We start from the raw sequence: 19,154 nt of genomic DNA, 5'->3' as shown, positions 1-19,154 counted from the left end.
TTACTTAAATCAGTTTTATTTAAGAATTTCCTACAGTGACAAATCTTATAAAAAGCATCCAAACACGAAACTGCAGCAAACAGCATTCTTTTGGATATCTTACAGACAGTGGAACTTCCACCCTGGAGAGGCACACTGAGCTCTAGTGATCTCTGCTAAAAGAGCTACTGCAAAGCACACCACAAGCTCAATGTTCTCATCACAAACCCCCATCATCTTCAGGTCACATTACCACACTTACAGATCATTAACAGAAAAAAAAACACACACCATACAGCATTCACAGCAGTTGACATAAGGGAAAAGAAATACAAATATTCCATTTCACGTAACACATTCAACTAATTGATTAACTAGGTAGAGAACCCACTTAAAAGTCTTCCACATGTGGATGTCCTTTGAATGCAATAAACACTCGTACGTTATCTGCTATCATTGCTCTCCGCACACTCTCTCACCAAAGCCACAGGATCGAGAGACATCTCGCCAAGTCAAATAAAATCCTATTAATGCACCACCAGGTCTCTGCATGCGCTCGCTCCTTTATCTCGCACATACCAGCCCTCTCATGCCTCGGCACCACCACCAATCCCACACATGGCTTCAAAAGTTCAAACAGCCTTCTGGTTCCATCTCACAGCCTTGCGTTCACAGCGTTGATACGACTCCATGAAATAAAGAGTAGCGGATAAAAATGGAACACCCACCGTCTAAGACGCAGCATGTGCGGTGTGATGAAGTATTCTTGGATGAGAAAGCATGTAGACAGAAGTATTCCTAAGGCAGAATATTTACAGCACTGCTTTCAATGAAGTGCTTCTTCCATACACATTTGAAATGAGATGAACTGCGGAGATTAAATGAAGCCTTCATATCGTACTTTAGTATGGAGGGGAGACAGCGTTAAAAAAAACAAACAAACACAAACAAAAATGACACTGTGTTGTCCAACGGGGCGCTTGGAGAGTCTTATGGTGGGATCAAATTAAAAACAAGAGGGAGAGAATGCTGTTTCTGACCAATGGTTCCATTTTGAACATGCAAAGAATTCATGTAGCCGGGAAACAAGGGGTAAAGTATTACAGGAGAAACCTTTCCTATAGACTGTAGTGTTAGTTCACCTATCGGGCAAACAGCAGTCCACTTCCAAACATTCAGAATTCCAACCAGATATGTAACAAAACTTAGAAAATTCCTTTTACCTTTCTTTTCTTTTTCTTTTTTTTTTCTTTTTTTTTTAGAAAAGAAAAATGTCAAAAATACTGCTGAATATACTGCACACTGAACAAATTCATTTGGAAAACTTTAGCATATACGTAATTTACAGTATACTTACCATGAGTTAAAAAATTTGATTTCCCACCATAGAGTCAGTATCAGAGCCCACTGCGTCTACATTCCCCAGCCTGATGACTTGGAATCCATGCTTGAACCAAAGCCCCCGTTGAACCCACTGCTGGAGCCGGGGTTGGAGGCTGAGCCCCAGCCTATCGCTGCCCCCGAGTTGGACCCTCCGTACGAGTTGTTGCCTGAACTAAAACCCTGGTTCTGCTCCCGCTGCATGTTGCCCTGAGGCTGGTTGTTCCCCGAGGGCCCTGACTGGTTCTGCTGGCTGGCCAGCATGCCCATCATCCCCCAGCTGCTCTGCAGGGCAGCCTGCGCTGCTGCCATCATGGCAGGGTTGATGCTAAAGGCCCCGAAGTTCATACCCCCGCCCATGTTGCTGCCCTGGTTGTTGCCCAGTCCTCCCCCACCTCCTCTACTGTTACCAAATCCCCCCTGATTCCCAAAGCCTCCCGGGTTACCACCAAATCTTCCACCTCTCTCTAACTGTCTACTGCTATTGTGTTTAGGTTCAGCATTGGATATATGTACGCTGATTCCTTTAATGATCAAGTCCTCTCCACAAAGAGACTGGGCAACCTATAAGAAATAAGGGATTGATTAAATGTATGTTCGATGTCCTTTTTTTCAAAAATGTTAGCAGTACAAGACAAAACACAAAACACCCCCTACAATTCTGACCAGATATTTATCCTGCAAAGAAAGCAAATGCATGTACTTAATTCAATTTGAAATGATTTAGCTTTGCAATCATCACTACACTAACTGTAGTACAAAGTCCTGTCTGCACAGCGGCATCTGAAAGTGTACTCTCAGCCCAGTCAATAAATCAGACAGTGGACAAGTAAGCATTTCATGTGTAGTTCCAGAAATGACACTTCATCACGCTACTGAAATATAGTCTATGAAGTTAAAATATTTTAAGACTTACCTGATCATCTGCAAACGTAACAAAAGCAAAAGCTCGGAAGGGTTTAGGAATGAAGACATCTACCACCTCCCCATACTGGGCAAAGAACTGTCGGAGCTCATCTGCCGTCATGTCCTCGGTGCAGCGCCCCACAAACACCTTCCTGCTGCGCAGGGGCTCGTCGGGACTTTGCTGGAGAGAATTGAAGGCAAAAACCATCACAACTACAGTCCCTGAGAACTGAGTTACAGCATGGGAAATGACACTCTGAATCTAGCCTGTTCTGACAGCTGCTGATGGAACAAAGTTTGAGACTGTAAATTTAAGACTTAAAATAAGTAAATTTAAAAAAAAATTCTATTCCAAGGACATGGCTGCACCTTGTAAAGGTGGGGGGGAAGAACCACAAGAAAATGAGCATGGGAGCAACACATAGGGATGGTGACAAGGCCACTGCAGGACACTTTTTTGTAATAGTTGCATACAGAGACAAGAATAGAAGCTATAGGTTCAGTTTGGAACTCAAAGACTTGTTCTGCTCTTCCCCAAATTAGTGATTCCATTTGCTTTATTCTGCATTTATTCATGCAACAGGCAAGTCAGGCAGGTATTGCTGGACATCAAACACAGATTTCTATCTGTATTTCATTCCCTCACATAATGAGCGATTTTCCCAACATTTCAAATTACTTCCAGCTCACCCACCTGCTCCCTGTTTTCCTTCCTTGCTCTCGCTCGTTCTGTTCATTCACAGTAAAGCCACATCCGAGAGCAGACAGTTAATCTGTGCACAGCTGATGAAGAGGTGCACTTGGAGTGTTTGGTACAAATAAAAGCAGTGGGAAATCCCAAAGTACCTTAGAGTTGGGAAGTTTACAGTCACACCATCTTCCATCGATCATGTGACGCTGGGACATTACTTTCACTTGGGTTTCGTAATCCGTGAACCGAACAAACCCAAAACCTTTTGAGTGGCCTGTTTTAATATCCTTCTTAACCTAGGTGGGGAAAAAAACAAAAACCAGAAGTAACCACTAGTATGAAGCATGTTGTTACTGAATGAACTTGGTAAAAATCTGTTTGAGAGTTCACCTGTCTTCCAACCATTCTTATCACAGCAACCTCTAATTCCTTTACATCTTCTCCCAAAATTAACAGGCTCATGGAAAAAAAAAAGACATCCTTAGGAAGAGACACATGTTCTGATCTTGTCCAAATTTATTAAGCTTCTTTGTTTCTACTGCTTTCTCAGGAGCCTGATATCTACCCAATGTCCCTCCTTACTTGAGCTGCAAATGGATTTTACCTGCACCATCAGAACTTCTCCAAAGGTACTGAAATATTCCTTTAAGTCTTGTTCAGTGGTTTTCCAGGGAAGACCCAAGACTATTAAATCTGAAGTCTTCTGCACTGCTCGTTTCACTTTCACAGCTGATGATGCATCGGTTTCATCCATTTTTCTCTTATTATCTGAATATAAAAAAGTTCATTAGACATCCTCAGAGCTGGAAATTGACCCAGTGACTATCAACTGCATGGGGTTAAATTAGAAACCATGGTGAGGAAGAGTACACCAGCTGTTGAGAGCTAAATGGAACACATATCTGACTGTCCTGAACCAAAACTAGTCCACAATTGAACCCTCCTCCAAAATGCAAACTGACCCAGTTAGTTCTGCATTAGTTTACTTAAGAATTATCCAGCACCATTCACAGTCCTATAAGGTTGGGAAAAGTTTCATGTTTTCCCCACTATAAGGTGGGGAAAACATGAACTTTTAACAAGACTACTTCACTAGCAATTTATTTCCTTCCCCTCTCTTTTTGGAGGGTGGAGCAGGGTGGTCAGGTTTCTCCTTTCCTGAACACTTCTAAATGGTACCTTTGACTAAACCATGCCTTGAGGAAAAGTGTGAGTACAGAGATTACAGTACACTTCTAATAGTACCCTTTGAAGGCCTATACAAGCCTAGCCTTCAAGGATAATGCAAGACTTTGTCTTTAAAGTACTTGTTTAGGTAGTTAAAAAAATAAAAAATTCAATGGGGTCAGACCGACTCGGCAGAACAGACACCAGAATAAATCACTGATCTCTGAGAACTGGAAAGTTAAAGAGTAACATGTTGCTCTTTAACTTTCCAGTTAACAGGCTGCCATGTTACTTCAGCAGTGACTGGGACCTTAAAGAAAGCAGCCCAGAAGGGAGAACCGAAGCCACGAGGACAAACCTTTGGGATAATTCACGACGTAGACGAGGTTTCCCCAGCCGGCCTCAGGGGCGTGCAGGATGCCCTCGACCAGCCGGACTCCTCGCATGCACTGCGACACCGGGTTTCTGTAGCGCAGCCCGCACGCCCCGGGGAACTGCGCCGTCACCGTGGACAACAGCACCGTGCCGTCGTCCTCCGACGGGATTTCGATGGGCTCATCGTTCTCGTCCTCCGTCACCCGGATATACTCCGACATCTTCGCTGGAAGTTACTTAAGTACAAAAGGGAAAGAGAAGGCATAAGCGATCACCCTATCCCCCCGACTTAGCTTTCATCTTCTTCGGCCTGCAGCACGAATCTCTCTTTATTACACAACAGGGCGCCCCGAAACGCGCTATTCATTAACACTAAAGCCTCCGGGCCTGCTGTAAGCCTCGGCCTGTCCTGGAGCTACGGAGGCACCAACAGCGACTTAGTCCCCGAGCACGGCGGAAATTCCCAGGGGCGCCATGGGCTACCTCCGCGGAGCCGGGAGCACAGCCCCCGCCGGCCTCGCCGCCTGCCGGGCCCGCCCGAGCCCACAACCTCCGGATGCGGCTCCACCCACTCCAGCGCCCCCCGGCCCCACTCACCGGCCAGGAAAGGGAGCGACGTCCCAAAAACTCCTCAACACCCCCTCCACCGCACTCTACCCGCCGCCGCACAAAATGGCGGCCGCGGCTCCTCAGAGGCCGGGCCGGGCCGCGGGCCGAACCATTCCAGGTGGCCGAGAGGAGGGAGCGAACTCCGGCGGGGCGCTCGGAACGCGGGAGAGCGTGGAGCCCCGGCCGTGCCCCAGCGGGCGCCGGTCGCTCTCAGCCGGAGATCGGCCGGGGCGTTCTCGGAACCGGCGACGATGACGGCAGCTCTCAGAGCCGCGCTCCCCCCAAGCGCGGGGCCGGTGGTGCGGCCCTGTCCGCGCATGCGCGAGCGCGAGAGCTGCCGGGAGCCGGCGCGGTCACGGCGGAGCTCCGCAGGAAGCGGCGGCTCCCGGGCCGGTCAGGGGTAGCTCGCCCGGAGAAGCCGCTAGCGAAGACATCCTCGCCGAAGCTCTGTGACGCCCCTCTCCCGTTTCCGCTACCAGAAAGAACAAGGCCACCTCATTAAAAAAAAAAAAAAAAAAACAAAAAAAACCAACCAAACAAACAACAAAACCCAAACTTGTTAACCTGGCGTGTTCAGCATGGAGAAGAATGAGGGGAAACCTCATCACAGCCTACAAGTTGCTCGTGAGGGGCAGCGGAGGAGTAGCTCCGTTTTCTGCTCTCTGCGACCGGTGACGGGAGCCGAGGGAAGGCTGGAGGTGTGTCACGGGAGGCTCAGGCAAATATATCAGGAAAAAGATGCTTCCCCCAGAGGATGGTCGGGCACTGAACTGGCTCCCAGGGCAGTGGTCATGGTCCCAGGGCTGCCAGAGCTCAAGGAGTGTTAAGAAAAGAAAAGAGAAAAGAAAAGAAAAGAAAACTGAAAAAGAAACCGAAAAAGAAACCTCAAAAAACCCACTCAAAGAATCTCATAAAAATTAGTAAGGACAGAGGACTCTACTGCTAGAAAAGGTTAATCCAGTACCCTGCATTAATGGCTTCTGCTGAGAGTATTTAAGACTCCCTCTTTATATTTCTTCAAGTGCAAAAATTGGCTCCCAGCACCACTGAAGCTCAGCTCATCCATGCCTTGAGTGTGACTTGAGACTCAGTCTTACCATTGAATTACCATTTTTCAGCAGTTCTGAGAGAACCTGACTAGACCCAGGCTAACAAAAGAAGAAGAAGAAGAAATGTATATTGTGGATCACTCGAAGAAATTTTCTAGTGATCCACAATATGCATCCCAAAGCCAGTTCTAGTGTTGCCAAATCAGCATGGAGACAGGCAGTGTAGTTTGAACGTGCCGTGAGGACAGAATGGTGATAGTAGTGTGTCAGCACTATGTGCTGCACCATTTCCTCTCAGAGTTTAGCAGTGAGGTTGTTGTGGTGCTGAAGCAGAGCAGCCTCCATCTCACACAACACCTGGTGGTAATTTCACTAATGAGCAGAGTAAGCACCAGCCTTGGACTGGATTTTGTGCGAGTAGAAGCTTGACGAGAACGGGGAGCTCTGTGCCGACTGTAAAACAGGGAGGGAAAGAAGGACAATTAGCCATCAGAGACTTCTGCCCTAAAACATCCTCAGTTTTGGCAATAAACAAGCTTAGAATCAAGCAAATGTCACTATTCCTTTTCTGTGTGAATCGGGATTCTTGCAGCACTTCTGTTATTTTGCATTATGATTAGGTTTAAGTTAAGCAATTAACAGTAGCATTGCTCTTGAAGTAAGTACACCAGCATACCACTAGTTAATTCACCAATTCCCTCACACTGGCAATTCCAAGGGCCCATGGGTGCAGACAAATACAATGTGTGGTACTAGCCATCATGTACATTGACTTAAGTGTGCCCAGAGGCACAAAACAAAATGCAATACAATAACTGTTTGCTGCTCTAGGTTAAGTGTGCTCACGGGTACCAGCAAACTCAGTATAATGATCAACTGTTCGCCCTCCCAAAAGCACTTGGGATGAAAAACAACATCAACGGGCACCTAAATATAAGCTCCTGATACAAAAACACCATGCAACTGTGGGTAGTGAAAAACACAAAGTGCCTGGGCCTATTCTAATTACGGAGCAGTAAAAGACAGGAGAATTTAATGAATAATGGTGTATTGGTCTGGTCAGATTGATAAGGAGGATGAACAGTTTCTCCATAAACATCTACCATAATGAGAGCTTTCCATTCACAAGCAAGTTATCAACATAAATGTTTACTCATGCCCAGCAGTCTAAAACTACTAAAGAAAACTTTCCCTGAAACAAAATAAGTAGCTTTTACCCACATAAAGTACCTGGAAAGATTGCTTAGTCCATGGCCCTTAATTATAAACATAGGAAATGAGCTAATTAAGGTATTCTTGTTGCATTCTACAGCATCTGATAATCATTGTTTACTTTGTCTTTTGGAGCTTCTGGCTTCTCGAAGACACAGAAATCTAAAAGAAAAGATTTCTGTAGAGAAATGTCTGCGACACTAAGGATCTTCTGTAGTTACTGGAAACCCAAATGGTGACAAAAAGTCTCCACTGCTGGCATTGGCCTGCTGGCTCCTACCTTTGTGAGCTGTGAAGAGTTTAGAACAGTGGGGATTATCTGCCATCTCCACCCTCTTGTTTGAGTGCTACCTGTGGGAACTATCAAACATTTGCATCTTGCGCAGGGAATGCAAAAATCACTTTGCTCTGTTTTGTTTGGCAGAGTTAGATCAAACCATCTTCAAGTCATCTCCCTTGCCTTTCTAGAGCATCCAGTAGCAGAGCCTGGGAAGAATTTCTCCCTGTGATTCACAGAGGTACCTAGTCAGTTCCCAATGCTGATATGCCAGGCGCCTTCCAATGGAATTTGATTCCTTGTGCAGTGTAGTGGAGCTGGGATTCAGTCTCTTTTTGGCTAGATTCTATAGTAACTCCTAGCATGGAAGAGCATGAGCTTTCATCAGCATAAGTTGGCATAAACCAAAGGATAAAACCCACAGACTGGGAACTGGTCCATAAAATTGCTAACTAACATAAAATTGCATTCATTGGTGTGTGACAGGTTCTAAATACTGAAAGCAACCATTGGAATTTACAGAGGGGGTTGGAAATAGACTCCTTCAAAAGTCCCAGGTGGCTTGGGTAAGGTGTAGCAAGTACTCTGGAACACCTGGAATAGCGTGAAGGACTGCTTTGGCAGGATCTGTTCACAGGCTTTGTCTAGTTTTCCTTCAATGTTTTTTATCTTTTTCTGCTTTTCTCTCAAGGACAGGGAAGACAGTCTGAGTAGTTTTTTGCTGGTTTTGAATGATGCACATTGAAGCAAGAGCTGAAGGATAAGACAAAGACTGTTTTTAAGATAGTTAGGCTTTACTGCCTGGTGATATTTTTTTGAAATACATTTACTGAAGATTTATGTAAAATCTATCTTTTGTCTACTTAAAATATCTGAAATGGATGTACAGGTCAAAATTTAATGCGTATGGGTTTTCATTATCTTAAATCATTTGCAATATAAATGATTTATGATGACATCAGACCTTTGTTCTTTGGCTGTCCACCATAAATTGAGGCCCACCCAAATTTCCAGCCTTAGCTGTATTTCTGCATTCCCTGCCCCAGCATCTATAATCTCAGTTCTGTGATTCTTCATGTAAATGACTTTGAACAAGGAAAGGAAGGGAACACATAATTTGCCTTAACACAGGTAATTTTGAAAGAGGAGCAAGACCTTTACATGAGAAATAGTTGACATCCACAGAAGGGGGAGAACTAATGCTTGTAGAAGTGAAAGTCATCCTTGATGAGGGTGGTGAGAGCTACCCATCAACCAAACGTGACCAAATGGACTTTTTGTGTAGTTCAAACTGCCAGAGGTGATCGACTTCTATCTTTCTGAATTTTTTCATGTCTTCTTTTTGCCCTTACATTTATCATGCAATTAATTAATCCAGTTCTTGCCAGTAATGTTGTAGGTAGCTGCTTGGAAAACTGAAAGTATTGGGGTAAGCCAGGCTCCCCATGGTCATTCTGTAAGCCCTCAGTGAAAAACCTTAGTGACACCTGACAGCCAGAATTGTACTGTCATGACAAACTTGCTCCTAACAGCCACAAAAATTTTGAAATGCTCAGACTTTTTGAAAGACCTTGTGAAAACTGCATTCATTATCATGTTTGCAAGTTGTCCTGTGGCAGTTAATGTATACAAACTTTTGGATCCATCAAAGCCCGTATTTGAAGCCTTCCCAGCTCAGTAGTTACTGAAAATTGCTGCCACCAAACAGCTCTTCTGTGGCTACAACTACAAGGATTAAAGCCTGAAGTCTGCCCAGTTTCTCATCTGTGGATGTCATCTCAAAGCCTGTGGCATCAAGACTCTGCCACGCCTCTAATTTCTGCTCCGGAAACTGAAAGACACTTAAATCTGAAAGAAACATTGTATTTTTGCAAATTTCCCACACCACTTAGCCTTGACACAGCCCCCTTCCTGCTTTGTCAAAGGATGGATTTCTGTTTTCACGATTTCGTGCATTACTGCTCATGCATGTAGTTTTAAGTACACCTCCAAAATTTGACCTGTCTTAAGAATTGTAGCAATTCTGGGCTGTATTGTAAATTAGGAACATCCTAAGGGGAATCCTACTGCTGGCGTCCAGGCTGTCTGTGCAGTCCTCTGGGTATAGGAGTCTGACAATATTTATCTCTCTTTGCTGTCTATCATACAGTGTTGGTCCTTAAGTAAAAACCAGTAATCTTAACCCTGAAGTCAGACTGGGGTCAGGTGTTATGGTGGGCCTGCATATGCTTCCCTGCATTTGAGTTTCCAGAGGCATTACCACAATGAGATCCAGTGAGAAAATCTCAGTGTAGTCCTGATTTATGTGCAAGAGTGCAGAGGACAGCAAAAGCTTTTAGTATCTTGGGAAGTAGTTAGGGATTAAGGCCAAGGAAAGGATAGTCATGTCAATTACATCCTAAAAAAAGAAAATTCAAGTGACAGTCCTGACTCCTGGACTGTTTCTGGGCTGGCAAATGTTCACAGTTTCCTTGGCACATCCTGCTGAAAGCTAATGGACCCATTTAGATCCCCTCCTATACACCATGGCATCATTTTGACCATTCTGAGGGAGGCCTGGCGGGAGTCTGATAATTCAGCATTTTTGTCTGAAATTAGATTAGGGAATGCTTTCAATATTTTAAGATCTGTGATGCTGTCTTGTCAGGAATCTCCACTGAACCCAGCGCTGCATTCCAGATGTGGCTGATGGAATAAAACCTTATGCAAAGTGCAAGGCTGACACCTGGAGGGACTGGAGAGGCAGACAGAGAGCCTGCAGCAGGCACACATCCTGCAGCACAAGTGGGTGGGGAAAGCTCAGAGAGGGTGGCAGATCCCAGGATTTGGAAGTATGCTTTCCTGGTGAAGGGATGCTTTCAATATGCTTCTGTCTCCCCTTTTCCAACAATAAAGAGAAATACAGATTTCTGTTTCAGGTTTTCCATGCCTATTTTTAGGAGTAGAGAAGAAACACAGGAGCTGTGACTGTATCACTTAGTTATTCATTTCTTCCACGCTCAGAAATATTTGGATCAAAACTTACCTTGATCAATAAGCTGCTACAAATAAGGCAAGGTTATTTTTTCAGTTGGTTCATCTAATATATTTGAATTGCTGTATGTCAGACTTCCCACTGCTTTTCCATTTGTTTAAATCTGTGTTGAGTTCTGAAACACAGACTTGCAGAGCAATTCCTGCTGTCAAAGCTGCAGCTGGAGTATTTGGCATTAGGTAGAGTTTGTTCTTTTCACGTCTGGTTCTGCCAGCACCCACAGTAAGGCTCTTCCTGAAGCTAATCCTAATCAAGGAAAGCAAGGCAGCTTGTGGGACAAAGTCTTCATGCTTTTTGAAATTTGCTTAGCAGCCTGGCAGTCACTCTTTCGTAACACTTGTTGAAATCTTTTCAGCAATCTCTCTTTGCTGCCAGGAATTGTCTCAGTATTAGTGAATGCTTGTTTTGCTTCATCTAGTTTTAGAATATGTTAACAACTCAGTTATTTACTGTTTTGGCATTATCATACATTTCGTAGCTCACAGACCCAAAGATTAGATGTCCATTACATATCCTTAATTCTCTTTGTCATTTTCAGTGTGGTTCCAATCATAAAATTTGCTTACCAGTGAGTAGTTGCTTATGGAAATGGGAAAAATAAAGCAACAAAAACAACAACCCCCAGTTATTTTCAGAACTCTTTTATGCAGTTCTATTATCCCACCTGCAGTATAGGTCCCTGAGTCCCACATGTGCTCTCTGGTATACTTCAATACTGACTGCCTGCATTTCTTTCCCTTCCAGCTTTCTGCCTCCCAGAATATCACTGATGCTCAGTTCATTGCAATGAGCATGCTAAACCTCCACAGACATTCTCCACCCAGACTAGCCTAAAGGGTGAGCCATGAAAACACTTGCTCCATTCTGGGGAGCAGGAAAGAGATGCCCTGAAAGCTTCAGGAGCAGCACAGGACATGGGGTATTGCTGGGGATGCTGCTTTTCAGCACAGACTTGGAGGTCTAATGTCATCTCTGTGGCACACTGTTCCATCAGCGCTTCTCGTTAACTGTGCCATGACTAACAAGGCAGTGACATCTTTCCCCCCTCTCCACCCAGAAATATTGCCAGTGCTGGATTGTCAGTTATGCTGCTGAATTACACTGGATGACTTGTGGTTACTCAGTGATGTGGACAAGTTCAAGATCAAGGGTGAACCCTGGCCACTAAACTTGTTTCACATGTGACTCATTCTAGACTTGAAACCTGGCTCTTGCTGACATTTTCTTAACCCAATTTGTCATCCTTCTAACCCCCATTATCCAACCCAGGCAGATTACTTACTTTGAAAAGATGTATAGATAGCTTCCATGCAAATTCTAAGTAGAGCCAGGTGCCACAGCTAGATTCTAGAGGGAGTTGCAGTCATGAGACGTGTGCTGGTGAAATAACTTCTATCCTAGATGCTTCCAAACTCAGTGACATTCTCTCTGTTTAGATATTGTCTAGACTCTCATTCTTGCAAAGCAGCTTGGCAGCAAGCTGCTGGGGAAGTGTCCACATTCATACCTTCAGACCTGTGTGTGTTCCCAAAGAGATCAGCAAAGGTAAATTTAGGCATATATTTAAAGTTAAGGACTTTATGCTTAACAAGCATTCTCTTGCTTTGGAGTTGGAATCTCTGACTACCCCTTCCTGACTCCCTCTGAATCTTTGCATTTTTCCAAAAATAAAGCATTGAAGTTAAGAATAACTTGCTGCCTTCTATAGAATTCATAATTTCCAGCTTGAAAGAGAATCCAGGAAGCATCAATAAATCTGCTTTGACAGTGGAGTAAAGAGCTGCGAAAGGAGTAACCTGTCAAGGTAGTGTGACTTAATTTCTCAGAGAAAGAGCCCCTTTTTTAATAAATGAAATGAAAATGCCAGCAAAGTGAAATAGCAGGAAATGTCACACTTGATTGTCTCTCAGTAGGACAGAAATTAGATAAGAAGAAGGCAGGGTAAACGACAGGGTTTTACATTTAAAGAGGGAAGTAACAACATAAACTGAGGATAACAACATCCACCGAAAATCCATGCACAGCACCCCGAGTCTGTCAAAGGCAGGTGCTCCCACAGAAACATTCACTCAATGTACACGTTTTCCCTCGAACAAAAGGCGGGCTCCGTGCTGGGAGTGCAGGATTCGCGGAGATTCTGTGATCGGACATACGGGGGCAGCCTTACCTGCGGGTTATCGCAGCCTCGCAGCGCTGCGGCCGGGCCGCTGCCGCCAGCGCGCTTTGGCCTCCCGGGCTCCCGTGGCAAGCACTGGAGCTTTGCCCCTTTCCAAACAAGGGCCCCGTGCACGCTTCCCAGATTTCCTTATTTAAGGGGTGTCCCTTTAAATAAACACAGAGATCTCAGTCCAAATGGGAGCTGAAGCCCAGGCTACCCTCGCTTATGAAGCCTCCCTTTCAGAGCTTACAGGCTCAGGGGCTGCTGCTACACTCCGAGGTTAATAATCAGTTTTAATATTCACTTAGGGGGCTGTAAAAAAAGAATGAAAATTTCCTAATTTGAAAATGGACTTGATTGGCAGCTTTATTATCTCTATAAGGTGCGTGGCATTCCACACAATCAAGTCATTTTTTAAAATAATCTCACTGCTTAAGTCGTACATGCTGCTAATTGCATTTTAATAAGTCTCTTTAAAATCTTTCCATATTTTTTAATATCCTAATATTAGATAAGTGATTGCTGGGGACACTGGAGGGCACTGAGGTTTATAGAAAGAGGAACACCATAATGAAGCTTTATTGGGATGGCATCACCAAACAATTGCTGTGATAGCAACACTCCCAAGCTTGGAGAAATGCCAGCCATTCCCCCCTTAGAACTGACTCAGGCACAAGCCTTCCTAGCTCAGGACTGACACAGAAAATGGATGCTTTCTGGATCATAAAATGGCCTCTTTCCGTCTTGGAAATGATTGAGGAACTGTCCACTTTGGATTTGGAAAGGATTGGGGAACTGTTTTTTCTCCATTGAACAATGACTTCGAAACACATTTTTGTTTTGCTTGGTCCTGGTTTTAAAATAAAAGTTCGTTTGTCGTTGGTTTTTTTTTAAGTTTTGTCAGGGTTAGACGGAAGGAAGATTTCTTTCCTAGCCCTATGGAGTAGCAGACAATGGGAAGGGCTTGCATGGAATTAGAAACTAAGACTGCAAGTAGAAGAGATGAGTCCATCTCAAAGATGAAATCCAGTTGGGAGAGCAAAATGTAGCATGTTGTGGGGTTATTTGGTGTCTATATATCTCCTATATGGGACAGGGAGTGTTATCCAAGAACACCAATCCAAACATAATCACTGTAAAATTAAAAAAACAAACAAATAAAATAGACAAGCAAAGAAGTCAAACAGCAGTGGGGCTGAACAGACAAACTACAGATTCAGGTACCCTGAACAACAGAAAATTTCTAACTCAGATCCAGCTAGGATCCCATATGTGCATCCATAGGGTGAGCTATTGCAGCAGTTACAGCCCAGTGGTGCAGACAGATACTCCACAACATTCCATGTGCAGAGCCCAACATTTTCTGTTGGAAGTCTGTCTTTATATCGAAAGTGGTGTCTTCTCTTTATATATAAAGCTGTGTTTCTGGAAATTATGACTTTTGGGCAACTAATGCAACACATTCGGAGTAATTTAACACCATTGTCCATGAGAGAGAAATATAATCTCAAATTAATGTATAACTGGCTTTTAGGAAACTTCACTGGGATAAAGGAACTTTTTTGGCAAAACAGAATGGCAGTCCCAGACTTTACATTATATTGCATTTTACCCTCTGCAATTTGTGTACTGAGACCTGAGATCTAAAACTTACTTTGAGAACAATAATGACTTTAATGTATTGCCTGCTTTTATATGATTTTTCCTCCCAACTCTTGTCTTCTGAAATCATACTATAATAAATCACAATGTCAGTTTCAGTTTTAAAAATAATCAAGCTTCTAGCAATTCATTATTAGTAAAGGAAACCAGAAAAAATGTGATATCTTCTTGAAGATTCAAAACCTAGGAAAGAAATACAGAGAATCTATAACTGATTTTTTTTTTTCCTTTCAAGTCTCAGTATTTAAGTAAAGTTGTTTTGGAACCCAAAAATTACTTTTAATACTCGAATGGGCAATGCTGATATAAACATCTTGCATTCGTTTGTTTGAAAGTGAGCCATTTTCTGACTAACTGAAGCTCTGTCTATCCATGTTTTTCTTCTGTACATCATCAGAGAATCCTTGGACTCAGTCCATTGTATCTTTAGGTCTGATCTTACTCCCACTGAAACCCAAAGGATATCTGTCCCTGACTGCCAATTAAAAATGGATCAAGCTTATAGTACAAATAAGAATGGTTTGTTAATACTAAATTTCTTATTACAATTTGTGCACCTTTCTGGTTTTAAGGTGCATGAGATGCCACTGTAGAGAACTGTCAATGTATCTGACATAAGCCATGAAATAAAAAAGAGTTGTCATGTCTTCCTCTCTTCTTTTTTTTTTTTTTCCTTTCTCTTCTGAGAATAAGAGCAGAAGGTCTTGTTTTGCTCTGACAGGCTGGGAGGCACATGTTCAGCGAACTTCTGCACAGGAAGTAAATGTCCAGGTCATATTTATCCCTTTTCATGTGGTTCTTTTAATCCCCCAGACTGGGTTTCAGAAGAGTTTTACAGTTTCAGTTTTACAAAGCAAGCCTTCCTTTAATGTTGGCATTTTAAAGAAAAAGCTTCAGTCAAAACATGTGTGTTTTACATCTGCCAGATGTGACGTTCAGGGGAACAGGCCACAATGTGGCAGCCAGCTCTGCTGAAAAAGCTGGACATCAAATGGGACCTACTCGTCCACAGTTGAGGGATCAGCCTCCTGAATCTCTCACCCACTGCAAGAAAAAAAAATATTAGAAAAAGTCCCCAGGAAAGTTACAGATCATGAGCATAGCAAGCATTGCTATGACTTGCATGCCAGTACCCTGTATGGCCACATGACAGAGCACAGCCCTACTGTGCACAGACCTGACAGTGCACAATCTGACAGTACACCCAAAAATGTGTTCTTGCCTAAAAATGGTTAAATTAAAACAAAGCAAGAGGTTTTAAGGGCAGCAGAAGCACATTAACATGTCCAGCACTGCGCCAGCAGTCAGCGGCTACTCCAAAAATAAAACCTGACTCTTCACAACTTCCACTGAACATCACTGTCCCTGTAACCTGCTCTTTCCAGGGTCTAATTATTGCCATTTTAATGAAAAAATAATGAAGCACACTCAGACTCTTAACTTTCTCTAGGATTTTCCCCACAGCCATGGCAGGTGGGGCAGGTGCCCTTTTCAACTGTTCCCTCTAAGTTATGGTCAGCTGTGACAGGGATGGGACTTTTTTGTACATCTGAAAGCCCTTCCTGAGAGTGTTCTGTGGGTATAGATGGAGTTTACACTGGAGAGAAGGTTTTTAACAGACAGTGCTGTGTCTGGTGGGTCAGCAGGGCCCATGTCTGTGGGAGACAGGCCAGTGTAGGGACCCCTGAGGCAGCTGCCGTTTCCCGCCGTTTCCCGCCATTTCCCGCCGTTTTTCCTAGTCCATCAGGCAGCGCCTCAGGAGGAGCAGGCGTGAGTCTCCTGCCATGGCTGCCTTTCCTCACGATCTGTGCAGCACTATCTGGCTGTGTGATCTACATGGAGCTGTGCTGGTTCCTCAGTAAGCCGTGTCCTGGGCCCCCTCTCCATGGCCACCATGTTGTGACCGTTGGAGGCCCCTGAGCAGCGTCTCAGGGGCTGTTGCTGCTCTGGGCTGAGGCAGTTGAGGCCACGCCGGGGCCGTTAAGGCTGATGGACGGCAGTTGAGGCTGATGTCAGGTGGTTGAGGCTGACCTGAAGGGGTTAAGGATGAGTTGGGGCAGTTGAGAAAAGGCTTAGGCAGAAAAGGAAGCTGTGAGACAGAACTGAGGAGTCTGAGGCCCTAAAATTCATCTCACTAGTGTGTGGGGCTTCCAGACCCCTCAGAAGGTGCCTCAGCCCCCTGCCACCTCCTCACAGTTACCTGGAGAGGAGACCCCCAAGGGAACACCTTCTGGAGACCATCCATGGAAAGCTCTCTATGGTGAGTAGTAACTTCTTCCAGAAAAGCCATTAAAAAGTGTTACACTACATCTGGTGCCACCAAGAACCTGTCCATCCTGGGAGGGCTGGGAAAGCAGCTCTGTGCCTCTGTTCCTCTACCAGCAATGGGCGAGTATTTGCTCTATTTGAAAATTAAGCCCTTTTCCTTGGTCAGTAAGCTGCAGGGCTGGTTTTGAATTCTCTGGAATAACAGCTATGGTATCTTGAATTGACACCATTTATTTTTTCGTTTACATTTTCTGTTAATCCAAGGTCACTGGCCTCCAGACCTGGGCTCTCCATTGATTTCCTTGAATGATATAACTAGGTTTTCCACAGAGTTGCCTCCTTTCTTCACTGTAGCTAGGTATAGATCTTGTCTTTACTGTGGGCTAAATGGTATGGTCAGATGGCGTGCAGTAAATTTGGCAGGGAGTTAATTTAATGTCCTGGAGTCTGGGTGACTGGATGGAGTAGGACTGGAATATGTTGTTTCTCTGGAGTGAATCTGAAGCATGCATAGTTTATAAGCTGTCCTGTACAGTATATCTCTTCCTAATATCCTGGAGGAGAGCCTATAAGAGTGGTTTATTCCTTCATGGGGAGCTGGGTTGAACAGGATCATGTTTGGGCATTGGGATTACCTGGATGTTGCACTGGGCTAGAACAACTGTGTGCCGCCTTTCTTGGGAGCAGGAGGAATGCCATAAAGACAAGGAAACCTGGTTAAGTTATATGTGGATCAGTCTAAGCTTTTTGGACTGACCCAAGTAAGGCTGAAGTGTCTTTTAGAGGGTTTAGCAGGTATTATATTTGGTAACACCAGATTTTGCTCTCAGAGTTGGCTAGATTTGCATAAGCATCTTACAAGTTTTTACTCAGCTAGTGTGCTCTCATTTCTCTTTGGCTGGTAAATAGCTTGATAGATAGCACAAGTAAATATAAACAAGCATAGTTGTGTTTTTTCTTTTGAAGTGTGTGAGTACTAAGAGCTTGATTTTTATTTATCATTGGCTGTTCTTCTTATCTTCACTCAAGATTTTTACATCTTGTTAATTGATATTGTTGCTGTCATGCTCTGCTGTCCATTTTTAAGGCCCTCTGACTGAAGTTAAACTTAAGCTGATACAAGCAGCAGCAGTTTGTGAAGCTATTTTTAGGAAGTGTCAATTACCAGCAGTTTTCTCTGATTTCACTTGTACACTACCCCTAGAAATTAGTTCTGAAAACGAGGAACAGCAAATCTAGATGTTTTTCTGCCATCATCCTCTTAAAACTAGAACATCTACTATGGATGACTGGATTAACATTAAATTCTTGGCTGAAAACTACTCTAGCAGGTGAAAGAAACAAACCCCAAAATGTTATGATAGAAATAGAATAATGCACAGCAGTGACTCCCTTTCTGGACTGCTTGCCCTCATCCAGCAGGAAGATAGCCATAGTGTGGCTGGCCAGTGTAGGAGGAAGGGAAGGTGGCTTTCTCTCATGCCTTCAGATCACAAAATTCATGCAACCAGGATGAAAATCAAATGGCTGTGGCAGAAGTTTAAGAAATAAAGGATTAGTTCTGAGTTTACCACATATTCTTTGTGTGGCTGGGTCCATTTCATTCCATTTGCCATTTGCTTTGCTTTCCTCCTGCAACAATCCTATGATACAGAGAGGTAATAGGAAAAAAAAATCCATCAGTGGTTGTGAGGCACTCAGCTGCTGTGGTCAGATAAGTACCACAGTGAAGGAAACTCCTCTAAGTATCTATTAAGGACAGCACTTCACAGGGCTCTTGCCCCCTCTATCCAAGGTGCATGAAGCATTCCATCAATGCTACTCATACTCCTTCAATACCCCTGAGGAGCAACGCATTATAAATCCCATTTTACAGATGGGCGAACTGACTTTTCCCCAAGTCCCAGAGTGGTTCAGTGACAGAGCTGGGAATTGAACCATTAGACATTTCCCTCTTCATGACAGCTCTGTACAATCCCAGGACTCATTTATTTTCCCTATTAAAAAAGAAGTAAACAAGTATTTTCTTTCTGAGACCCACTGAGAATGGGGGATTGGGGGGAAAATGGAAGTAAAATTAAAAATAAAATGACATAATTCCCTACTGGCCCCGAGTTGTCCAGTCTCCTTTACATTCACACTTCTCTTTGTTATGTTTCCTTGAAGTTGAACCTCCCCGGAGAAGGAAACCTCAGAGTTTCTGGTGCTAGGGAAGAAATGCTTCAAGAAAAAGAAAAATAATCGCAGCTGCAATGTTAAAAATAAGAAGCTAATCAAAGGCAGCCCATGTGGGCGCCACTTTCATCTCTCATCTTCAAAGAGGTGCAAACAAACATTGTCGGCGTGCCAAGCAGCAGCCTCAGCGCCTGATGATCCCATTACTCCTC

General features: G+C 43.9%; 1 protein-coding gene across 1 annotated transcript; it reads right to left on the bottom strand.

Moving 5' to 3' along the window:
- On the bottom strand, positions 1-5,244 carry TARDBP (TAR DNA binding protein). Its single transcript, XM_063176725.1, has 6 exons — positions 5,096-5,244; positions 4,482-4,734; positions 3,561-3,724; positions 3,112-3,252; positions 2,276-2,446; positions 1-1,923 (listed from the first exon to the last, which is right to left on the bottom strand). Exons 2-6 carry the CDS (start codon positions 4,717-4,719, stop codon positions 1,393-1,395), a joined length of 1,245 nt encoding a protein of 414 aa, XP_063032795.1. The 5' UTR covers positions 4,720-4,734; positions 5,096-5,244; the 3' UTR covers positions 1-1,392.
- Between the last annotated feature and the right edge of the window lie 13,910 nt (positions 5,245-19,154).

The sequence above is a fragment of the Melospiza melodia genome, chromosome 26 (assembly GCF_035770615.1).
Source record: "Melospiza melodia melodia isolate bMelMel2 chromosome 26, bMelMel2.pri, whole genome shotgun sequence".
NCBI classification, from domain to species: Eukaryota; Metazoa; Chordata; class Aves; order Passeriformes; family Passerellidae; genus Melospiza; species Melospiza melodia.
This window is presented reverse-complemented; position numbering and strand designations above follow the sequence as displayed.

Coding starts and splice junctions, on each gene's coding strand:
- TARDBP (XM_063176725.1), bottom strand. CDS start 4,719: ATGTCGGAGTATATCCGGGTGACGGAGGACGAGAACGATGAGCCCATC. Junction 3,725..4,481: donor CGTCGTGAATTATCCCAAAG/GTTTGTCCTCGT, acceptor TTTTATATTCAG/ATAATAAGAGAAAAATGGAT. Junction 1,924..2,275: donor TTACGTTTGCAGATGATCAG/GTAAGTCTTAAA, acceptor TATTTCTTATAG/GTTGCCCAGTCTCTTTGTGG.